General features: G+C 39.6%; 1 protein-coding gene across 4 annotated transcripts; it reads right to left on the minus strand.

The window, feature by feature from the left end:
• Positions 1 to 9294: 9294 nt before the first annotated feature.
• On the minus strand, positions 9295 to 15409 carry LOC111606785. Of its 4 annotated transcripts, none has more exons than XM_023328058.1 (7): positions 15291 to 15409; positions 14863 to 15093; positions 13090 to 13281; positions 11444 to 11613; positions 11183 to 11332; positions 10426 to 10598; positions 9295 to 10342 (listed from the first exon to the last, which is right to left on the minus strand). In XM_023328058.1, exons 2-7 carry the CDS (start codon positions 15076 to 15078, stop codon positions 9897 to 9899), a joined length of 1347 nt encoding a protein of 448 aa, XP_023183826.1. In that variant the 5' UTR covers positions 15079 to 15093; positions 15291 to 15409; the 3' UTR covers positions 9295 to 9896. The 4 variants fall into 4 exon arrangements, with proteins under 4 accessions (XP_023183826.1, XP_023183827.1, XP_023183825.1 ...); XM_023328059.1 differs by having other exon boundaries at positions 15285 to 15409; XM_023328057.1 differs by having other exon boundaries at positions 15213 to 15409.
• Between the last annotated feature and the right edge of the window lie 6111 nt (positions 15410 to 21520).

Consider the following 21520-nt stretch of genomic DNA (forward strand, 5'->3'; position numbering starts at 1 on the left):
CCATTTGATGTACTTCTTCAAGGACTTGTATTTATGAAGCGCGTCGCCGAATGAGACTCCGCCGGCGTTTGTTTTATGCTCCGCCGTCGGTGCAGGTGTTTGCCTTGGATCTTCCCATCACCTCCCTGCTGCGTCGCGGCTCAAAATCTTGTTAGGCCGTCCATCAAATTGGATTTTCAGACATGTTCTCGTCCGCTCGCCCCTTCCGCTCGAAGGTCACCGGGCGAGAAATGATCTTTGAATTGAAGTCTTAACAGTGCTTGCGTGGCCGGCCCTGAATGCTGAGCGTGGCCTGAAGCCGTCACAAAGTCTGCGTTGGCTGTCAAATTATGAAGAACCACTTAGCGAACAAGAGGAAAAAGCCTCTGAATTCTTTCTTGTGGCTGCTTGTTCCTCTTTGTTGAAGCTGTCAGTGCTCAGCTAAAGCCTGTACATTTAAATGTTGATTTATGAGGCTTTCAAAAGCAAGACTGAAGGGCAAAGGTATAATCCATGTGAAGAAAGCTGTCGCACCGAGCTGTTTGTACTTAAGGTAAGTTTTTGTACTTTTAGGCCAACACTTGATTGTCTGGCTCAACTTTTTTTTTAGCACAAAAGCCTTTTTATTTGAGCCATTTGTCTGGTTACGCCATGTACACAAGTTGTATTTTAGATGACTTGTGCTCTGTCACTGAAAAAAACTTTAATAGTGCTCAGATCTGATTATTTACCGACGTAAATGCGAGGCGTTGGCTTTCTTTGGAGAATATCCGTGTGGGAAATTGTTTGGACAACTGTCATAGTGTGGATTTATTATGCAACTAAATGAAGAATGAAAGAAATTCTCAACCCACTACTTTAATTTTGTTTCCTGTTAAAGTACTCTCAAGACTCTCAAGACAATATTTCCCCCGATTTCCTCCTTCCCTCCTGGGACAAATCATCACACAAGTCTTCACTCCATAGTCTTTAATTTTACCTGGATGCTTTGCCATCACTACTGTCCTTTTCAGTAGATGTGTGTGTTACTACCTTTGGCTGCATTCAGCTCATTTTTATAGTTCACATTTTTTTTATTCACACATTTCCTGTTTTGAGACGGAAATCAGAAGACGACTCAAATTGAAACATTAAAATGGCTATACGTACATTTTAAGAAAATGTTGTGGGGTTCACCACTGATTAATTTTATTAAGAGTCTACAAAGAGCTAGGTTGGTTGATAAGGCACTATAGATTTTCTGCTTTTGTTACTAAGAATGTTTTAATGAACTACATGTGTGCTGTAAAGGGAAAAATGTTAAGGAAGCTTTCAACTTTAGAGGATTTAAAACATTAATGAACAACACAGTTGTTCCCTTTTCACAGCTGGCAATAATGGACCTTTAATACATAAAATGTTAACTATGATTGATTATGCATCACAGGCTACTTCTAATCTTGCTGTTGGAGTGGAGCGAGTGGAATCCAGCGGCTGCCCTGAGGGACGAAAATCACTCAAATAACCTCCGTGACTCTGCAATAACGCTAAGTGAATTAGCAGACTTATGAGCAAATTCTTATGAAATCACTAAGAGCATAAAAAGTAAAGTAAATGATTGCATAGACGTTCACTAACTTTAGGTCAGTATTTAATGCACATTTAGCTTCATTTGTTCCACTGATTCTGTATGAACATGTCAAGTTGGTAAATGTAGAAATTGCCGTTTTCTGCATCCATGATGCGGCCAATGCATGGTAGAGTTTTTGTGTTTATGATGACACGCAGCGTTTTGTGTTAACTAAACATAGCTTGCGGTCCGATGTCCAAAAAGGAAAATACTTGTTTCATCAGACCAAAGAACTGTCTTCTTGAGGTCTCCTGTCTGAATTTGACATGAATTCAAAACAGTGTTTTCTATGAAAGATTTTTATTTATTTTTTGCTACTTTCTAATACAGATCGGACTGGTTTGGAGCCTGGACAACAGTTGTTGAATGTGGATCTGCTGTTATATTCCCGACAGTGGACATGCATGGAGTTTCCTTCAGGTAAATTGGAATAATGTTATGAAGTTATATAGATCTAAAATAAGTGACTCAAGGAAATCAGCTGGACTTTGTTGAGGTAGCTTGTACCAACTGGAATCAGTTAACTATAATGTGATTGTATTTTATTATAATTTTAATTGAATCGGACAGGACGACTCATAATTCAACGTTTACACTCGTATGTGAAAAGTCGCTGCAAACAGATGCACAACTATACATCCATACATCTTTGAAAAGCAGAAGTAGAGCTTCCTGCACAACCAGCAAGAATGCAACAAGTGGTTTCTGGACAGTAAGTCAACAATAAAACACTTGTTTCTCCAGCAGCCATTGTACAACGCTTGGGTTGCTAGGTGACGGGCAGTGACTGCTGATTTGTGACTTTACATTCAGACTGTTCCTTTTCCAGACACAAAAACACATTAAGTCATTACCAAACAAATGCTTGGGTGTTTGTTTTTTTAAAGCGCTGTTTTTAGAAGCAGTAGAAACCCAAATTGAAGTACAAGAACTTGCAAAATGTGAATTTTGCCTAATAGGTCCCAGTTAAAACATCCTCTTGATTCATGCTTTAATCCTAAGGCAGTTGACTTTCTTGTTTCATATTCGGATATTTACATCACTATTTTGAACTCTCATATTCAGCATTATGTGTGATGGCGTTAAACCTAGAAAGCATTTACCACACAAGTATTTACCTTGACAATGAAAAGATGTGTGAATTGAGTCATTAAATTTACAGTGTGGTTTGGGGGGTGGGGTGGGGGGGACTAAAAGATCCTTACCCTGAACAAGCTCTGTCTGGTGACGCCCCTGTCACTTAGTCCTTCTCTCTTAGATTTGCAAACACCCACACACACACACTTTAGAGCAGGTTACTCTGTGTCAGTGACTGTTCTCTGCTGAGAGGTTGTGGGCGATGTGATGATTTCGAGTTACTGTGGCAATTCTCCGTTGCCGCGGCGACGCTTCTCTCGACAACCAAAATGCAGCCTGCAATCACAAACACCCGCGTGCCGCTGACTAACACCCGCACTCAGTGCTGGAGAGGATGAGCAGCATGTCGGCGCGGCACGCGCGCGCACGGCTCGCAAACATTAAGGCTCTTGACGTGGCAGTGATGCTCTCAACACATCATTTAGACGGGTCCCCACGTCAAATTTGCTGTGATCTGTTGGAGGAAATACTATACGATATTCATTATTGGCATTGCACTGCAACCAAATAAGACTCTGTTCAGGTGTTCAGATAACTCGGTTTTACTCTTTTGTCCAAAGAGCAACATTTTTTGATCTTTGTCTACGTTCCCTCTGGTGCGCCGTAGTCTGATCTCCATGCTCATCGAGAGCAAATGTTTCGCCGAGGCACTCCTTCCATGCCACGTAAACTTGTGTGATCTCTTTCTGGCTGTACAGGCACAAACTTTCATGTCGTATCAAGACCCTGATGTAAGTCCCTGGATGATGTTTTCATTGTTTGGAGACTTCTTTTAGGATCATACGGCCTGCGGTCAGGGTAAACTTGACCGGACAGACCTGGGCATGTTGGGAACAAATACATAACGTTCAATTAATTTGAATATCACCGAAAAGCCCATTTATGTTAGGAACTTTGTCACACATTATTTAAATTAATTTTACACACACAGATGTTTGAAAGCCTGTATAATCTGTTCATTACGATGATTTTTCCACTCACTGAAATGAAAAATATGACATTTAAATTAGAACATTACAACAGAACAAGAACAACAATAAAAATTAAAAATAAAAACAGAAATGTGGGTTTAATGAAAAATATGTGGAATACCTACTTAAAGGTTGTTTATTTTTTTCAGAATGTACTTTTATTCTTACAAATCAGCCTAATCTAAACTCATATTCTAATTTATTAAATATGACTCACTATACAGTCAATTTCACAGATTATCTGTCTCACACTGTTATGTTTAAAACAGAAACAGAAACATATTTTTATAAAATGTACAAGCTGTACCTTTAAGGACCTTCAAACATATCTAAAAATCGGATTTGGATTGTTAAACATAAAGTTTAACAAACAAATAATCTAGCCTGATCTAGGATTTTCAGTATGCAGATAATTCCAGCTAAAACTGAAGTATGACATGATCAAAAGGTGCAAACGACAATAAATACTTTTGCAAGGCTCATTATCCCTCTTGAACAATTATGTTTGACTGTAAACGCGTCTTCATTCTTGGAAGGTGTAGATTACATGCAAATCATACATCAAAAGATAGCTGAAGTGTTAGAGCAAGCTTAAAAGATTTGACCACACTGGACGAGCGTCACTTGAAAGAGCTGCGTCTGTGGGCTTAAAATTAGGAGATGACAAGATTTGGCTGATTAAATAGCACAGCAAAATGAGGAGGGAATTAAATATGAATGGTTGCAAATGAAAAGTAAAGTCACCTTAATCTGGAAGCAGCTAGAACGAAAAGTGGAAGAGAATAAAGAAGTAATAATAACAGCCCCAGTCAGACAGCATTAATTGAACAGAGACCAGTAACTGGAGCTGTGACGCCTGACTCACTGGCAGCAAAACCTGGCGCACACTCACACACCAACACGAGTTTACCAGTTCCATTGCCCCCCTCTTTGCCTATCGCCATTATGTCTTATTTTCCCAGCCCCTGGCATGCCTTCGCTTGCCGCACACACACCCACAATCATTGTCATGAAAGCAGACTCGTCTTCCACATGCCTGGATGTTTCATCTCCCTTTAATCAAGACACAGACCCTCATGCACACTCACACACAAATCCACTCGGCCTACCCCACTCCCGCCTTGACATTCACGCGCGGTCCGGCAGCCACACAAAAGCTCCTTCCGGTGCCGCTCGCCCACCTGCCGCACGGCAGCAACTCAGAGCGAGAAAGCATCTTTTCAGCCTCTCGGAGTGAGAAGCACTTAAGGAAAAGTGCCATGTCTCTCAAGCATGTCACTCAAAATGTCCCCACCGCCCCCTGCCCGCCTTTTGCAGCTTGCGTCTTGCTCTCACGTCCACGTCTTCTGCAGGTAAGGGATTTGTTGGTGCCTCTGTGACCTTTGATTGGGAATGTGGCGAAAAGCACATTATTTAAATGCTAGAAAGCTTTTTTTTTTTTTTTTTTTTTTTAAAGGAGCTGCTAGCATGGTAATACACATGTTCTTGCCACAGGAAATTATCTCAATTAGGCACAGCAACAGCTTTATGAATGATTTTGAAACATATTTTTCAGTTCAAGTATGTGTAGATGGGTTTGTTTCTTGATGACATTGTTTCCATAGATTGCCATGACCTAGAATTTCTTCATTTTAACACTTTTGGTCTGAGTTGTGTCTTCCCTCTAAGAGAAAACATGAACGGGAATCTACATTCATTGGTTTGACTGATTTTAGACCTAGAACTTCTTGTGTTAATGGATCACCTTATGCCAGAACAATGAATAACTTGGCTCTGAAAACCATAAAGACAAAGGCGGGGGATACTGGACTTTAGGATGAACAAAGCTAGCCAACGTCTCTTCTTCATCAATCGTAAGAAAATTCAGAATTGTACATTCCTATCATGGTATGCTAACACTCCCATCTCGCATCAACCTCTCGATTTCCCATTGACCCTTTGCAACTATATGTTACCTAAGCAGGTTGAGGCGCCATGATGGATGTCGGAATATTGAACAGAGCGACTTTGATTGTTTTTGATAGCATAGCTATGGTTTCTATTTTCTCAAGTCAAGCTAACTTGTCTGTGGAAGTAGCTCCTCTAGTTGGGGCTCATAAACTGCAAATTTGGAATTAGCTAGTTTAGAAACTGACTCCTCCCACCTTTCATTTGTTGATTTGATCAAATCACCGACTTTGCCTGAATTCACACCACATGATTTCTATACCGGAGTAGAATTGAAAATGTACAAAAGTCTTGATATTTATATCTAGTTTTTTCATACATGGTAAGCTACATCATGGTGGGGGCATTCTCTGGTTACTAATCAATAGAAACCATGGATGCTTTCCTCCTAAAACAGTTGACAATAAAATGACAAGTTTGGTTTGCATACTTGTCTATTGTACAGCCGACTATTCTTACAGTGAAATCTACTAAATAAAGTTGATACTATAGGCTGTCTGTTTTTTGACAAGCCTCACGAGAGTTAGCGCACACACAGGTTGCTTTGAGGTCTGTTGTGGCTGAGTGGGGTGCTTTCTGAAGAGCGTGGTGTCACGTGCAAAGGGTCGACAGTGCCAAGAAGAAATGTAGCCTATAAGAAAGTGGTGGTGACTTTTTACCGCTCGTCTATCAGGAGCATCCTAACATATCCTAACTTCCCTCTGGATATGCTACAGGATCACCAAAACCAGGACCAACAGTCAGAAACTGTTTTTGTTTTCTCCACAAACCATCACTGGGCAAAACCCACACGTGTCCCGCTTAATTTTCATAACTTTCATGTACACAGCACTCCCAAATATTAATACATGCACCACCACACGAGACAATGTGCTATTCTTCAATGGAAACCCTATGCATTGGTGCATTCTGGTAATTAAAAAAAAAATCTATTTCTATTGATTGTAACTTATGGTACAGGCACATGCTGCCACAAGGGAAGCTATGTGTAAGAAAAAACACAAATAGGAGCGTGTTGAAAAGATGGAAGGGGTTATTTCTAAAGCTCACGAACAAAGAAAACAAGCAAGCAAAGAAGGAAAGTCTTGTCTTCAAGAAGGGTGAGATGCTGGATGGAGGTAGTTGTAGAGATGTGAAAGTTGATGAGCCATGTTGTTGAAGACGGTGTAAAGAATTGTTGAAGCTAGGATAAGAATTCTTGATAAAGCAGCAGCAGGAGGGTTTAGTGCAGAGAAAAAACTCTACAAATGCAATATTTGCCTTGAGGGTGTTGACAAAGAAGTGTGGAAAACGTCCCTGTGTCTGTGTGCATTTAGTGAAAGTAAACGGTGGCGTGCAAAAGAGAGGAGCTCTGGTACTGCATGAGGAGGTCAGGCGGGGTAAAGAATTTAGTGAGGGTGGTACAAGACACGCACAAGGACAGAGAGATGGTGGTGAGAAACAGAACGCACACCTTCCTAAAACTTCCCCTCGTCAGTTCCCATATTTTCCCATAAGTCTTGGGAATCATTAAGATGTGTTTTTAAAAAATTGTAGCACTGGCCTCTGCATTATTTTTTTTTCAGAAGCAAGGTATTTGTTACCTTCGAACAAATGCCCAAGGTATTTGGGAGGCCATTTGTGTCTTGCAACCTGGATGAATCACTATGTCCACTTGAAGAGTAGACCAGCCACTGTTTCATGTTTTCTTCATTTGTTGAAAATGCTTCTCACTGTGGTTCACTCCTGTGATGGTCACCAGCTCCCCGTGACCCTGCAAAGATTAACAGATATAGCCTCTCTCAGGTTGAGGATTGCATTTGACTACATTTTATTGAAGTTACATACAATAAAATGTATGTAACTGCATTTTATTGGCTGTGGTCACAAAAAAAATAATGTTTCTGGACGATTAATCGTCCCAGAAAGTATCGCGATAAATGATAGTATTATTTTGAGACAATTTGCCAGTAATTTAATGATGGCATAATAATGTAGAAATTCTCAAAGATCAATAAGCTTTAAATTCCAATGAACATTTAACACTGGAACTGGAAGACATTTTAAATATGCAAAATAAATAGACAATACAACAGAAACAACTAATAAAATGAATTACCAAGTCTCAGGAAACAAAATTATTCTTAAAAAAAAAGGTTTAGTTGAGACCAAAACTCCAGACAGAAGACTTTTATCATCCAGTTTTTGGTAGAAAGAGGAAAACAATAAGTCACGAAATTAGAAATGATTGAGTTTGTTTTAATTTATTATGCGATTAACGGAGTTATTGATTATTATGACAGGCCTACGATGGACAGATATTGTACCCTATGTACTGCTGTAAAGAAATTCTCGCATGTGCCACCCAAAAGATGCCGTAATGACCAACACACTATTTAATGTCAGGCTGTATGATGCACTCACTCCATCTTCTGCGATAAACATTAACTCACCTCAGCATTCTCAGTGCTTAGACAGCCCGTATTTAATGGCATTTTGCTAATTAACTGAGCCAAAAAATGTTTTTGACTAATTTGAGCCTCTCAGACTGTGTTTGGAGCAGTGACATTTGATTCAACAGAAGTAACCTCAATGTAAAGACATGACAAGACTTGATCTTCCACTAGATGTGCTTCCTTCCTTCATCTTTTGACTCGTTCGCCAACACATCAGCATACAGGGCAAGATGAGAACCGATTTTACAAGAGAAAAATGTTGAGATGGTTTGGACGGGTATAGAGTGAACATATGGAAAAACATAAATCTATTAAAGCAAAGACATTAAGGCCATAAATAAATGTTGAAAGACACTAAGGATAAATTAAGATTTTTTTATGTGAAACTTATGTGCACATTTTATATGTTGTGTAAATTCAATTATCACTTGCAGACAAAGTGAGACGTTATAGTTGTAGCTGAGTTTTGCACAGGCAGTTTGAGACGAGATGAAAACTTTTCTTCTGTTTTCTCACATTTATTTCCCAGAAAGATCTTTCCTTTTAAAATGGATTGTTAATACAGACAGTTATAAATGGCAGTGTTAAACAAAGTGGTCTCGGTGTAACAATGCAGCTTATATGTGCCAAGCAGTTAACATTCGTGGCTCAAACTTAACAGTAAACCAGACAAGAAAAAATGAACTGCAAATAAAAACAAATGAGCAGGGAAAAGTAATGTAGGAAAAATATAGTAAAAGTAAATTGCAGAGTGAAATTAAGAACTCCTGCAAATAGTTTTCAATGCTTTTATTACTCTATTATGTCAATTTGTTTTATAAACATTTTCCCATGTTCATTTAACACATTGTTGTTGTTTTTTGGGTTGGTTTCTTTTTGTGGAACTCTAACCAACTGTTCATTCTCATACACTAATTTTACTGAGCTTGTTGTACATCAACTTTCTCAAAAAGAAGGAGTAGCAGTTGGTTGTACCGATCCATGAGGAAAGAAGGCCTTGTAAAAGGAAAAGGTGATTTAATTTGTGTAGGAAGTAGCTATTAAAACATGCTCTAATCCTTTGGGGTACTGATGATTTGATCATCAGAAATGTTTACTTTGAAGACTGGAACAGTGCAAACTACACATTGTAAAAATGGAGGAGAATGTTTACCTTATTTCAGCAATCAACTTAAGTTTTAAACTTACTAGATAAATACGCAGACAGATTTGTTACTTTTACACCATTTGAAGATTTTATTTCAGTTTATTTTTATAAGTTTGGCTAACAGCACATAAAAACTCAACAAAAACAACTGCTTTGTCTTTACGCAGAAATGTTATGTTTTGGCTTAGAACATCAAAGGAAAATAGTACTGATTGGTAGTGTTCCAGTGTCCAAGCATTTAAATTAAATGGAAGGAAAAAGTGTGGCACAAAACAGGTGAACAAACAAAAACAGTTCTGATAGAATTGTGAAGAAAACACATCTAGAGTTTGTAAGAGACTTAAACCACATAGAGAATCTTTGGCCTGTTGTCAAGATGAAGATGAGCGGAACCAGAACCAAGCTGACGGCCACTTTTTAAATCAGTAAACCAGCTGTTTGTCTTTAACAGGAAGCTGAACACATTTCATAACAATACTGAAAACCAAAGTTTACTCTAGCCTCCAGTCGGTTGTGATACTGCAGATTCTGGCATGTAGCAATTGATTTTCCTGTAGCCCTGGTGGTTGCAACTCAGGTTTGCTACTCTGCTAGCAAATCAATAAAAATCTTATTTCTGAGTGAATTACGAACAATAAAGGTCGGATTTTCAACTGCATGAGAGCAGCTTTTCATTTCCCTTCAGCAGCGGACTGACTTCTTGAGCTTTCTGCGCTTGCTGAATCCGTCTGTGTGCGAGTGAGGCTTTCCTCGGGCTCCGTTTCGACAATACTGAACTTTAAACTCGCATCTCGCTCACTGCTTTCCTTTGGCTCTTCTCCTTTCAGTTTCGTTTCTGCTCGTTCTTTGTCAGATGGTACCTGGGCCTCGTCTAAAACGTGCCCATCTTCACTTTTTTCTACAGCTTTCCTCGTGCCCGTCTTGTTTTTACGTTGCAGATCAGTTCTGTGCATTGCCAGTCTCTCGCTAGCATTGACAAAGTAATTCTCCAGCTCTGCCACAGGTCCTTTATCAGAGAAAAGGTGGTCCAGGTATGCCTGAGAGTAGATATCTGAAGTGATGAGGTTGAGGTTAACTTGGGAGGACATGACTGTGCCAGAATTTAGCTTCCTCCGACCTGGTAAATACAGTTTATTTCAGTAAAAACAGCCCAACTGAGGCACAAAATAACATTTGGCAGGGTCAATCAACAAAGTGTACCGATTTCATCCTCCAGGACAGACAGCGCGATGGTCACGCTCTTTCCCGTCTCTCTGTCTGTCACAGTGAGGCCTGTCATGGCGCCCTCCTCTGGCACATCTTGGGAATGGTCAGATTTTGCCAGAAGACCTCCTCGGCATTTCAGAACACAGACCGTAATAGATTTATAACACCTGAAAGAAGAAAGATCAAGGTCTGACAGGACAGAACGATGATGGATGTGTCGCCTTATGAGACATTTCACGAGACGTGTCTTAAACGTTTTTACCAATTAACGCCGAAAGCACTAAATCAGCACATTGTGGAGCAGTGTCACAAAGTTTGTCTCATTTTCCATGTGTGGTGTTGATTATGTAAGAGTTGCAGCTATTGACAGGCTGCCAGAATATCTTTACTGACTAACCTCGAGCTGAAATGTTGGCGCTGCACTTTTCTGACAGAGCTAAGCTGAATATTGAATAATATTGAAAATCCGTCTCTGCTCTTGCTCTGGCTCCCACTACCAGCATGCTTCGTAAAGGCCATGCTTCCACAGAACACTTATGTTTTTGTTTCTCGGAGATGGTGTCAAAAAAAAAGAAAGAGATAATTATCACGAGTTTTCACACATTTTCCATCATTCGGCAGAAACACTAAACAGCACAGTTTGGCAGATTTGAGTGTCTATGCTCCTTCAATCCATTCATAAATCAATCCAGGCATTCATCTAATCATCATATCATTAGTCCTTCCCTTTCTCCTTCCATCCGTCCATCACCTGTAGGCAGCTATGATCTGTTTGAGGTCTTCCAGGTACTGATCCATTGCTGCCCTTGCAGATAAAGGCTCCGCTTTGTCCTCAAAACAAGCGAGATGAACCAGCATCTGGGTGTGAAATGCGGCTCCGCAGGCCCAGTGTCTTAGAGATCTGCAGGATCGAACAGGAAGAAGAGCCGTCTAACCCGTCACAACCTCTTGTGTGATGTGCGTGTCAAACACGTTGCCTTTCCACTCCGTCAGTTCCTTCTCGGCACTGTACCTGGAGTCACAGCTGCCCCCGAGCAGACAGGTCTTCAGCCGAGTGAGGATGAGGCTCAGCTGGGCCTCGAGCCGGACCGAGTCCTCGATCAGCCTCCTCTTATCACTCAGGCTGATCCTGCACCGCTTCAGGTACTCCTCCATCACCTCCTGCAGCTCCCACACTCTCTGCTGCAAAACATTTTTAAACATTTGAAAAAGGTTCAACTGAAGGGCATTTGATGTCGAAGACAAAAAACAAGACCAATTAAAGACATATACAACTTTATCACAGTCAAGTGGATGCAGAGAAAAAAACGCAGTGCAAAAGTTACGAGGGATATTAAAGGTGACCTATTATGCACAATTCATATTTTGCACATTTTTATACCTCTAATTGGGTCTCAGCTGTTTCTAAAAACAACACAAGTGATTATAAAAGTCCACCCATCTGTTTTTTTGGCAATAAGTTTGTGTTTTTTTTATTGTCTGTAATATGAGCTGTTTCAAAAGCCTTCTGAATGTGACATCACCAATCAGCAGGCCCAATCTGTCACTTAGCAACCCAAGCAGAGCTCCAGCCTGTTCGGTCAACTGTTTTTACCGTTGCACGCGCTGTACAGTATCTGTAATATTTTGTTGTTGACTTACCATCCAGAAATCACTTGCTGGATTATTGTTGGTTTTACAGGAGGCTCCACTTCTGCTTTTCAAAGATGTATGGTTGCATAACTGTGCATCTGTCTGCAGCCATTTTCACATGCCAGTGTAAATATTGAGTTGGGGATTTAAAGCGACAAGAAGCCCTAAAAAAATGTTGGTGCTCAAACAGGAACTAGCTAAAATTCAGTTTTATTCTCAAAAGGCTGCAGAGCACAAGAAAAAGTCTAAGTTTTGGGAATGACATTTTTGGCTTGTACAACACTTAACCTTCTGCTTCACCATCTTGAAATGCCATCGGCGAGGTTTCCATGGTTACATCCTAACACTTTCCATCCGTCAAATAGTTCTTCACACCTTTGATGCATCTGCTGCCTTCACACTTTTCATGAAGCTTATGCCAAAGTCCAGACACATGTGGATGTTATTTAGATGCTCTATATCAACATCAAAAGGATTTTGCAATGAAAAATAAACAGAGATGAACAGAGTTTTTTTGTAGCTGATTTGCAATGTCCAGTTTTTGCAAAAGCTATGACATTGCTAGCTCTGGGTGATTACAATTTCACTTTAAGAACATAAATCCTCTTCATTCAGTAATGTAGTCTGCACTGAAGATTGTTGTTATGGGCATGACACAGAAACACTTAGACATGGTGGAAAAAGAGTCAGAGCTCAAGGTTGGTCGTGCTGAAAGTTCGACCAACATTCGACCTGAATCTATTTTTCGGTAATTCTCTAAAAATACATCATTAATTTGTGGCGTTCTCATTAATTGACGTAAAGGAACGAAACTTATCTCAAGTAGGTTTTATCGAGAGCTCATCAGCGCAGACCCTGAATGTAACAATCTATTAACTGAGTTATTGAAGCTGACGGGGGATGAAGATGTGGAATTATTTTGACGAAATAATTCAGAACATAAATGCGTCAATAAAATTCGGTAATACTTCAAGAAGCCATTTTTGCTCCCACGTATTTCCCGCCGCGCTTGAACAGAGGCTTTACCTGACACGACGACGAAGCTGCTGGCCTCCCTTTCACTCCGGCTGACTGTTTCGATGACCAGGCCACGTCCATCACCATGGTGACCGCTAAACCCACCAAGCCAGCCAGGCGTGGCTCATCGGAGAAGGCAGACAGTCGACCAATCAGATCCCTCAGGTAGGTGGGTGCCCGCTTGCCAAGGTCACTCTGAATCTGAAGGAAATAAAGCAAATGTATAAATGTATTTTTGTAAAAAAGAAAAAACAAAAAAAACACCCACACACACATGACACAATAGCAGAAGTAAGATGTTTACTGTTACCTAATAAAAAAAAGGGTTTTGTCATCATCATCATCATATTGGTCCCTGGTTTCCCTGTGTATTTTTAGGTGACCTTGTCACAATCCCCAGCAGGCCTCCAAGTCTTTCTTTCTCTTTTATAGAGTTCTGCTTCACTTTGCACAATCCCTCTTTATTAACTGATTCAAGGAAACAGCCTCGTCCCGCTCCTCCCATTAATCTCCGCCCGCACTTCAGTGGATTTAGGGCCGATCAATGAGCATTTCATCCACTCAGACGTTTTCCACACCGAGTCTCTGTGCTTCGCTTCCTTCGGACCGCGGGTGCGTCTCAACAAATCGGAATATCATTGAAAACATGTTTCATGTCAGTAATGGAATCCAAAAAGTGAAATGAAATATTTGTTAAATCAACCTCAGGAGAGGGACAGGCTGATTGAGTTGATGCCGCTCATGAAGTAATTTATGAAAAGTAGACTGAAGCAACGTCCCTCACATACACAGTGCATCTTTTTCAGCTGCTTTAGAATTCTGTATTAAAATTTCTTCTTATTTTTAGTAATTGAACTGAATTGATGGTTCTTATTAGCTCTAAGCCATGATTAGACAAATTTGAATTTGTTTTTGATTATATTACTTGCATTAGCTTGGTGTTATCTTAAGACAGATAAGTCCGGCGTGTAGTGAATAATACGATGACATTAACAATATATTTTTAGTTTTTTCTTTATAGTTGCCCTGAAAAAATTTTAGATCAACTAATTGACTTACCATCAATACAGTTTACATTAATAATTGGATATGAAAATTTGCCCAATAGGAGATTTTATTTATTTATTTGAAAATATTTGACCAAAGTGAAACTAGAACTATGCCACTTGAGAAGTTCTGAGTTAGACATACAAAAGTTTTTTTTATTCTTAAATGTATACAGTGTATATATATATATATATATATATATATATATATATATATATATATATATATATATATATATATATATATATATATTTACTGTTTTGGCTTAATTGCTGCTCTGAGTTTGTTGCTCTTTCAGCAAATGACCTTGTTTTGAGTCTGTACATTCCACTTAATGATTAATAACTTACTAAATTAGTTGCCGATTATTTCAATAACTGATTCACCACAATGAATTATTTCAGCTCCCATCTGGTGTGATAACTGCCCACGAGTCGCGCAGAAACAGGCTTTTTGATGCACTCGAATTCAAGTCCAGCCTTTGAATAGGCCACTCCAAAATCTTTTTTCATTAGCTTAATGGTTGGTGGCTGGGCATTTCCTTCAGATTTTTCTGGTAAGGAGCAAAATTTATTAATTAATTAATTACTGCAAGTTCAGGTCCTGGGAACCAAAACAGGCCCAGACCAGGACAATACGCCATGTTACAATGCAGGTATGATGACTTTTTTTTCTAAAAACGGCGTTAGATTTACGTCAGATAGAACGGGATGAACACGTTTAAAAGATGTTTACCTGTTTCAGGTGTTCTTGAAGACTGGTCTGGGAGACAGAATCCTCATTTTGATTGGCTAGGAGCAGAGGATGCACCACTGCGAGGTCAGGAACCGCCCCCACCTCCACCATGGCATCATACATGACACAGCCAGCTGTCTTCTTCAGCTCAGCAAGCTCTTCTTCGGATGACATGAGCTGGCCCATAATGCAGTTTATATTTGCGTATATATTCATTATTTATCCCAGCATCTGAAAGAAAATAGATTTTTTTTTAAAAAGGGAAGTCACAGCTTCTTTCCTAACCTAATTAGAAGCATCATCTAAAAATATTAAGATTTTACAGAGAAAAAAGTGAACTGACGACCCACTATGACATGTTTTTCTTTAATCAGTCAACATTTACTATTCAGAATATTGCGAAAACATTTCTAAATTAGCACCCTAACGTTTTCCAATAATCTTCTAGCATCAGTTCAGTCCATTTCTCCCTCACAGCAGAAACCTCCAGTCTCTGTGGGTATGTTTTTGCTATCTCATTTCCGCTTTTCTTCTTCTTCTGTTCTGTTTTCCTGATGCAACAGTAACGACATTCACCAAGACAACACAGCGGCATACTGGAGCTTTGCAGCAAAACTGCACCGCCTCCTGGTGGTAAACATCTGGAAGTACAGATAGACTGATCGCAGCCCGAGAAAGCTCTACATGTGGAGAGTCGAAATATCACGAGTAAGTTATGTGCACAATTTACATTTATTATAAATAAAAACATATTTTTAATATATTACTTAAATAACTCAATAATTTATTAAATGCAATGAAAATGTTTTCCAAATAAAAATTACTAACATTTTTTATTAGTTAAATAATGCATAATTATTCTTGGTTTTGTTCTGTTTTCACATAGCTCCTTTGCTTCAGTCTACAATAACTTTATTTAATTGAAACTGTCAATAAAGCTCATCATATAGATCTGACTGGACAACCTGCACAGCATGCTAACGGTCCATGCTAAGAAGCCCCACCCACCACTATCAGGTCCCTCATCTTTTCAAGGGAAGAAAGTTGCAAGAAATGTAGAAATAATTAAATAATTTTAACACGTACATTACTAAAGCATGTCAATAAAAAAATAGTTTATTTAAAGCATTTCATCCATTCACTGCTTATCCCTGCTGATATGGCTAGCTGGTGCCTGGCTTTAATGATTAATCAATTTACTGGATTATGGCCCCCCATGCATGTCTATACCAGTGTATAAAAACATCAACACCCATCAGAGTATCTATCTTGCACTCTCTCTTAGAAATATCTTAAAGGAAATCATAATGACTTAAGGACCTTGGAACAGTTGTACACTCTTTAGCGCGGTGTTAAACATTGAAAAATGGGCCAAGGGCTTTTGGCTTTTTTTATTTAGCTAAATGGAACGATGGCCGTGATGTTTTTACTTGATAAAATATGGGCCGAGGGGATTTGGGATTTTGTGTAGCGTGAGAGATGTTCTTTTTCTAAACTGGGACAAGGACTTGAGTGCTGTCAGGTCAGGGTTTTGTGTGTAAAACAGCTGCAGCTTGATGGAGCCCTCCAGGCTTTCTTGTGGAGCGCATCAGGTCCATGTTAACACCTTATTCGGCTGGTAATTTACGGCACGTCTCCTCAGATGCGTGATGCCGTTCCGCTCTTGTAGCATACACCTTTTTGTGTCCTGACTTTAAATGAGGTGGCAGCCTCACCTGTCAGACGTTATTGAGCTTCGCCGTTTAGTGCAGCAAAACTGCAGATGGTGAAGGGGCTCAGAGGTCACATTTGAAAAGGAAGCAGACGCCAGTGATTAACAAAAGCTATGTTTAACTTCACAGCAGAAACAAATGTGTTTCTGTAAGTAAGTACGCTTGTGAAATGTTCACTTGTGCTGCTAGAATTTAAAAGTTTGCTATTCTATATTATGTTTATTACTAATGTGTTAACAGTTTGTGTTTGAGTGCGCGAGTTTTTAACCAAACGTGATTAGCTAGAGCTAAATATACAGTTATTTCACACATTGAAAAGGTAAATACTTTTCCTTAAATATTTGCATGTGTGTGCTTGTTTATTTATTTATTTATTTATTTATATTCAGTCATATCGAATGACTATCATCACTCTTATGTATATATTTTATAAACTTTATCTCTTCTGATTATATTTGTATTATTAATATTTAACACCTTAAACATTAAGGTGTTGATATCTAAGGTGTTAAATATTAACACCTTAATATTTAGGTTTAAGTCAAATATTAACTTAACCTCAATATGTAAGTAGTAAGTAGTTTATTGTACATAGAATAGAATCTATATACAATATAGAACATTCTATTCTATTATGTTCTAAAAGTTTTGTTTACTTTTTTAATGAACGTGATAAAGCTAAAGAAAAAAAGCATTGTCTCTGTTGCTGTTTTTCAAAGTTCCTAAATAGAAAACAGCAGAGCTGCACAAAAATGGCCTGGGCTGCATGTTATTCGTACTTTTCAAATAGTTTTGTGTTTTTGTTGTTGTTGTTGTTTTTTAAAAGATATATTTACTGAACTTTTCAACTGTTGTAGACCCATAAATATAATCTCCATCAGGTGTTAGCTGCATATACGTAAATAGGAAACAATATAGCACAGTACAGTATGATATTAACTTGTACAAAACTGTACTCTCTGGTATTGTAACATTAAGGCTCTTGCAAAGATTGTGGAAATATTCAATGTAATGTATGGTTTTGTGTTTTTAATTTGTCTAACTATTCGTGCATGTTCGGCCTTTAGCTCTCTGTGGCTCCCCTCTGTGTCGAGTACAACAAGCCGACTGAAACATTCAAGTTGCACATGTGACACAGAAATCAGCCGTGGATGTTTTTGTCTGCTAAAAAGGTGAATTTGACCAACACTGAGTTCATCTTTTAAAAATGTTAAACCTAAACTAAAGAGAGCAAGCATGTGACGCAAACCATGCGTGAACCGACACTCGGGTCTTTCATCATTTCCGTCTCCTCTCTCTCCCCCTCCGGTCTGCTCTCCGTCTCCCTGCCTCCTCTCATTCCTTCTGCTGCTGTTGATTCTGATGGCTGCTGTCAGGTCCTAGCAGAGTTTACCCGTTCGGCTCTGTTGCTCGGGGAGTTTGTGTTCGCCTCTCTGTCTCTCCGTGGACCTTAAGCCCCGGTGACACACTTCACACTCCTCTGGGAGCAATAAATCTTTAAATGTGCTCACTTCCCAACGTCACGCGTCTGCGTTTGGAAACAGCCATGTAAGCACGTATGTACTCTACATGACTAAGTGGTGAAAACGCAGCATGCCGCCCAGCTTCTTTGCTCACCCCACCCCACCCACTTCCACCTCCTGTCTCTCTGCAAAGGTCACATTTCCATTTGAGAGCGAGGTGATGATGAGAGCAAAAGAGCTAAAAGAGGGAAGAAACCATGAAAGAGGGAGGAGAGAGGAGTGGAAGGGGCACGGATGAGAGGGGGATGATAAAGAAGGACATAAGATGAAGCAGGTGCGAAAGTGACGAAGGAAGTCAACAGATGGAGTTGGGCCACCTTAAGACGCACAAATAGTCTGACCTTTTTCACACGACAGCCTTCGTAAGCATCGCTGAACAATAAACATCGCAATCTGATTGTGTCAATCCAAGCGATAAAACCCCTACCTCCAAACTTAGAAATTAGAAGTGCTGAAGTTGATGAAAACCCCGTCAAAAGTTGGTTCTTCTGACTTCTGCATCCCACCATTAAGTGGAAGGAAAAGGTGTGGGTAGAAAAGGATTCATGAGCAACAGAAATGATTGGATCCTTGCGGAGACTGCCACACAAAGACCGTTCAAAGGTTTGAGGAAGATTCACGGGGCGCGGGGCCTGCAGCTGGAGGCAGAAGTTTAACAGTCAGACATCTACATGGAAGAGAGGCAATAGAGGAAATTATTGGGGGAAAAATAGACGTAAGTCATGTGTAAAGTTGATCACAAACAACAGGAGAAATATGTAATACAATGCTCTTATCAAGTGAGACCAAGTTTCAACTTTTTGGACGTTTTGGTTTTCAACATGCCTTGTGCGGTGAATAAATCCCATCACTCTCACTCTGAACATATCGGTCCCAAGGTAACGCACGGTGGTGATAACATCATGGTGTGGGAAAAGGGAAGATAGTCAGAGTTTATTGGAGGATGGATGGAGCTAAATACATGGTAATCTTTATAGAAAACCTTTTTTGAGGCTAACCTTTAAACATACATACCCTCAGATACGCTAAACAAACACACAGAAAACAACAGGGGACTGAAAACAAATGCAGCCCACACTTTCAGATTTTTATTTGAAAAAACAAACAAAAAAATGTCGCATTTTACATTCAATTCCCAATGTAATGAACTGAAAGTCGTGGTTGCAATGGGACATAACATGACAAACTTTACAGGTTGTGAAAACCTTTCGTGCAGCTCAAACATAGCTTGTATCAAACATGGCTGCGTACTTTTCTCTCTTAATTCATTCACATAGTTTCCCACCTAAGCATGTGAATGTCCGCCCTTCACCCATGAACCACTGGAGACCGTTAGGCCTCCCTTTCTCCCCACCAACTCTGCCACTTCTGTCTAATTTACATTAAAATTGCTTCATTCTATTTGATATTTTTCACATAAGTCCTGGTCGATTGATAACACATTACAGCAAATCCGTTAAAAACGGCCCCACCCCTGCTGCTCACTGCAGGACACGTCTCATTCATCCTTTCATTTATGCTGCTTGGGAAAAGGGCTTGTGTTTGGTTGATTGTGTAACGCTGTGCAGACATTAAGGCTTTTATCTAACACACACACACACACACACCCATGCATGCTGATACACTGCATCAAAGTCGACTCTAATTAGCGAACATGATGAAGCCGTAAAACAATGCTGCTGTTTTGCTGCGTCGTTAGTCATCAGTCTAACCTTTTCTTCTACATTTTGGCCATTACCGCCCTTATATTCTCTCTTTCTGTCCCATTTATGTATTTTTTATTGCCCCCCTTCACACCCCTTTACTAGCCCCCCCATAACACCACCACCACCTTCCCCCATGAAGCACTTAATGGCCTCCATCTACTCCATCCACAGAGCAGGGTGGAGAATAAAAACAAGCCTAATGTACAGTAATAAATCAGAATTTGACTGCTGCAGCAGTCGGCATCAATTTTGTGACACTGCTGTGTTCACTTATCAAGCAGTGGAGCTAATTATTGCAAATGGCAGCTATTGAAAAGTATCGGTGCCATTCTTCGGCATAAACCTTCGCATAAAATGGAGATTAAGCTTACAGTAAAGCAAACTGATACAAATCAAGGCTCAAACTGCGCCGCATTAGACAGAATTCCTCATTTCTACCTCAGTAAATATATTATTGTCTGTTCCAAGTTTCATGAAATTAACGCTCATTTAAGTTTTCTCCATAGCATTTGGGCATAACACCATTTCTGACCATGAGACTCTCAGACTTAATTAGCTGACCTAATATGTGTCCACTATTCTTCTCGTGAAGAAATCTGCACGCCAGGAGATAATTACAAATTCATCTTAGCACGGGGCATAATGAGACATTCAGCTCATGGGAACACGACAAGGTGAGTGCATAGGCTCAAGATTTTTGGGTAAAACTTAGAATTTCTTTTCTTTCTTTTTTTTTTGCACAGTCAAAGTAAAGGTTTTGAAAAGAATCAGAGTAGAATATTCTCGAGCTCGTTTGTCTTATATAATTCTGTCTTTATGCTTGTCTAATGCCGTCCTAATGCCCTAAAAGTGCTGAAAATGCTTCATTTTCTTTTCTCTTAAATAAAATGACGTTTTCTACGTCTAAAATTATGTTTTAACGAATTTCTATTCAGTGCAGGCCGGTGCTCCGGTTAAGTTTTAAGTCGCCAAAGTATTTTTAGATTTCGACTGAGCTCTGTTTGCGGCTGTAGTCTCACAAGCGCTCACAAAAAGATTTTCATCGGAAATCAAAACAATCCCATGACACATTGCAGCATCAGTGCAAGTAACTCAGTGCCTCACTTATATCCTTCACATTACAGTGCAGTAAATGATGGCAGGTCACACCAGACTGTCAATGTCTGAAGAATTTATAGCAGAAGACAGCGGCCAAGACACTCCATATCAACCACAAAAGGAGATTAAATACTCTTGAGGTCATTCAAATACTGGAGAAAAGAGGGAGATTGTGGAAAAGTGTGTGACAAGGCATGAGGACAGCTGGGGATAGGAAAGCCATTTAGGGTAAGTGTAGTGTCAGAACACATTAGGTTAGAGGATGACTGGTTATAATCAGATAAAAGAAGAGAATCTGCTGGGAGCGCTGACTTCATCTGTGGAACATATTAGTTTATGTCTCTGCCTTCGGGAAACACCTGGTCAGAGCTTCCTCAACGTGAACAATGCCAGCAAAAAGTTTATATGGGCATGGATGTCATAACAGCATGGGGCCGATGCAGTTTGAAGAAAGGGATAACATCCCTTATCAGTGTCTGACCAACCTGGCAACCAGCATAAGACGAAGTTGTGCTCGTTTTATATTCCTCAAACCCTCTATTGAGGTTGTAATATTTAAATGGTAAATAGTGTTAAATTACTTGTTTGTGTTGTTTTGTTAAACTTCACTTATCCAATC

This window comes from Xiphophorus maculatus, chromosome 22 (genome assembly GCF_002775205.1).
Source record: "Xiphophorus maculatus strain JP 163 A chromosome 22, X_maculatus-5.0-male, whole genome shotgun sequence".
NCBI lineage: Eukaryota > Metazoa > Chordata > Actinopteri > Cyprinodontiformes > Poeciliidae > Xiphophorus > Xiphophorus maculatus.

What these genes read in the sequence shown, in the direction of transcription:
- LOC111606785 (XM_023328058.1), bottom strand. Translation starts at nt 15,078, where the DNA reads ATGAATATATACGCAAATATAAACTGCATTATGGGCCAGCTCATGTCA. An exon ending in CAGCTTCGTCGTCGTGTCAG is followed by an intron (nt 11,614 to 13,089) that starts GTAAAGCCTCTG and finishes AATGTTTTGCAG; the next exon opens with CAGAGAGTGTGGGAGCTGCA. An exon ending in TGTCCTGGAGGATGAAATCG is followed by an intron (nt 10,343 to 10,425) that starts GTACACTTTGTT and finishes TGTATTTACCAG; the next exon opens with GTCGGAGGAAGCTAAATTCT.